General features: G+C 43.7%; 1 protein-coding gene across 3 annotated transcripts in view; it reads left to right on the plus strand.

Annotated features, from left to right (window-relative positions):
- The window catches only part of LOC101856038 (apoptosis-resistant E3 ubiquitin protein ligase 1), a 92,360-nt gene that overhangs the window by 61,831 nt on the left and 28,631 nt on the right, over nt 1-1,898 (plus strand). For all 3 annotated transcript variants that reach the window (XM_005103385.3, XM_005103386.3, XM_035971070.1), the window contains one exon: nt 1,665-1,879. In XM_005103385.3, the coding sequence (XP_005103442.1) occupies nt 1,665-1,879 (215 nt within the window). The remainder of the gene's footprint in view (nt 1-1,664; nt 1,880-1,898) is intronic.

The raw sequence follows: 1,898 nt of genomic DNA on the forward strand, positions 1-1,898 counted from the left end.
TGTGTGCGTGCATGCGTGTGTGTGTGTGTGTGTATGTGTGGTGTGTGTGAATGTGTGTGTGTGTTTGTCTCTGTGTGTGTGTGTCAGAGAGTGAAGGACAAAGAGAGAGAGAGAGAGAGAGAGAGAGGGCGTGTGTGGGTACGGGGGGAGTGAGAGAGAGAGTGTGTGTGTATGTGTGTGTGTGTGTGTGTGCGTATGTGTGTGTGTGTCTGTCGGTCTACCCGTCTTGACGAGCGTGTGTACGTATATTATTATAATGTATCCACCGTGCCGCACCAAATTTCTCTTTATAGAGATCAATAAATTGTCATCTTATCTTGCCTCATCTATCTTGTTAATTTGTAGTTGGTTGTGGTCTTGTTTGCCGGTGCCAACAGTCATGGTAATGAAAATTTTATCAATGACAGTATTTCACTTCTGGTTAACACCTCTCTGCGGTTACATTTTTTATTGTGCGGTCGATAAGGGAGTTGTTCTTTCCCTACAAACTGCCGGGGGTTTTTTTTATCTTGGTTAGTTGGGGCGAGGTCATGAAGCAATGTGCCATGATATTTTATCTGTTTGAGACCTTGTGATTTTACTATCGTACTCGCGTTTGCATTGAATTTATTTGCTTTGTAGGCTTGTGTTTTGTAATGAATCGGGGGTAGCAGAGTAGCAGGTGTTTGGCGAGTGCTCTGGCGTGGTGCTCCTTCTTTTCTATCAAGCATCTGTCGTCCTTTTCTTTATTCATATAAATTAATGGAATTCATATCCGTCTTGCGACATGCTTCTCCACTACAAACAAATAACATCTGCAGTCTGGCTGTTATCTTGCTCTAAATAACCGCAGTTATGTAAATGTGGATGTGGTTGCCTTAAGTAGAACTGACCCTGTAGTAACTTTGCCTTTTTCCATCAACGTGGGAGTTTGGTGGGCGCTCTGGTGTGGTTTGCTCTTCCTTTTCTATCCTCCTCCTTTTCTATCCTCCTCCTTTTCTATCCTCCTTCTTTTCTATCCTCCTTCTTTTCTATCCTCCTTCTCTTTTTGCCTTTGTTCTACTCTTGTAACACCTATAATCTTCCGCACTTATATGACCGTATTGTTGCAATGCCGGAAAACTGTTACTGAGATCGGAGGGTAGGTGAGGGGGTATGTATAATATACAATTACTACAAAGAAAAGATTGGCTGGGGGGAGACCTTCCATAACATATCTGCTTATGTCAGGTTTGCTCTTTCTTTTCTTTCAAACGTATAACGGCAGTATCTCTCTTTTACTTTTTCTTTTGACGTATGTTATTCTCAAGCAACACCTCTAATCTTCGGCACGTATATGATATATATTGTATTACAAATGCCATAAAACTTTTACTAACACTAAAAACTGAACGAAGCTCTTCTTAACCTTGCCATTTTCATTAAGTATGATATGACATCGGTCTGGTTTATGTCTTTACAGTGATCACTATATATACTCGTGATCATGAGAATGCGGGTTCGGGAGTTCGAGCCTCAGCTTGGTCTGAAGTTGTGTCCTTGAGAAAGGCACTTTACACGAATTTTCTACTTGGCTCGGTCCTTTCGGAGATGGACGTTAAACTCGGAGGTCCCTCCTCTTAAATAACCCAGCGTGTTGATAGGGGCGTTTTATATTAAACCTATGCCATTTCACCTTTTCACAGTGATCACGTTCTTCCTGATTATTCTGGTGACCTCGTTGACCATGCTACTGTCCGGAATGCACGTGCCCAGCGCCTGCTACCACGCCCTGCCCGCCTCCAAGTCCAGCATCTACGAGTACCTGACTGGACGTTACTCTTCGCCACACAACAGCCGGGTCACCTGGGACTGGACAGACCCCAGCACTGTGGGCAAGACCATGACCTTTGGGGTCAGAGTGAGTACTTCTGTGTGTG

The sequence above is a fragment of the Aplysia californica genome, unplaced genomic scaffold (assembly GCF_000002075.1).
Source record: "Aplysia californica isolate F4 #8 unplaced genomic scaffold, AplCal3.0 scaffold00370, whole genome shotgun sequence".
NCBI lineage: Eukaryota > Metazoa > Mollusca > Gastropoda > Aplysiida > Aplysiidae > Aplysia > Aplysia californica.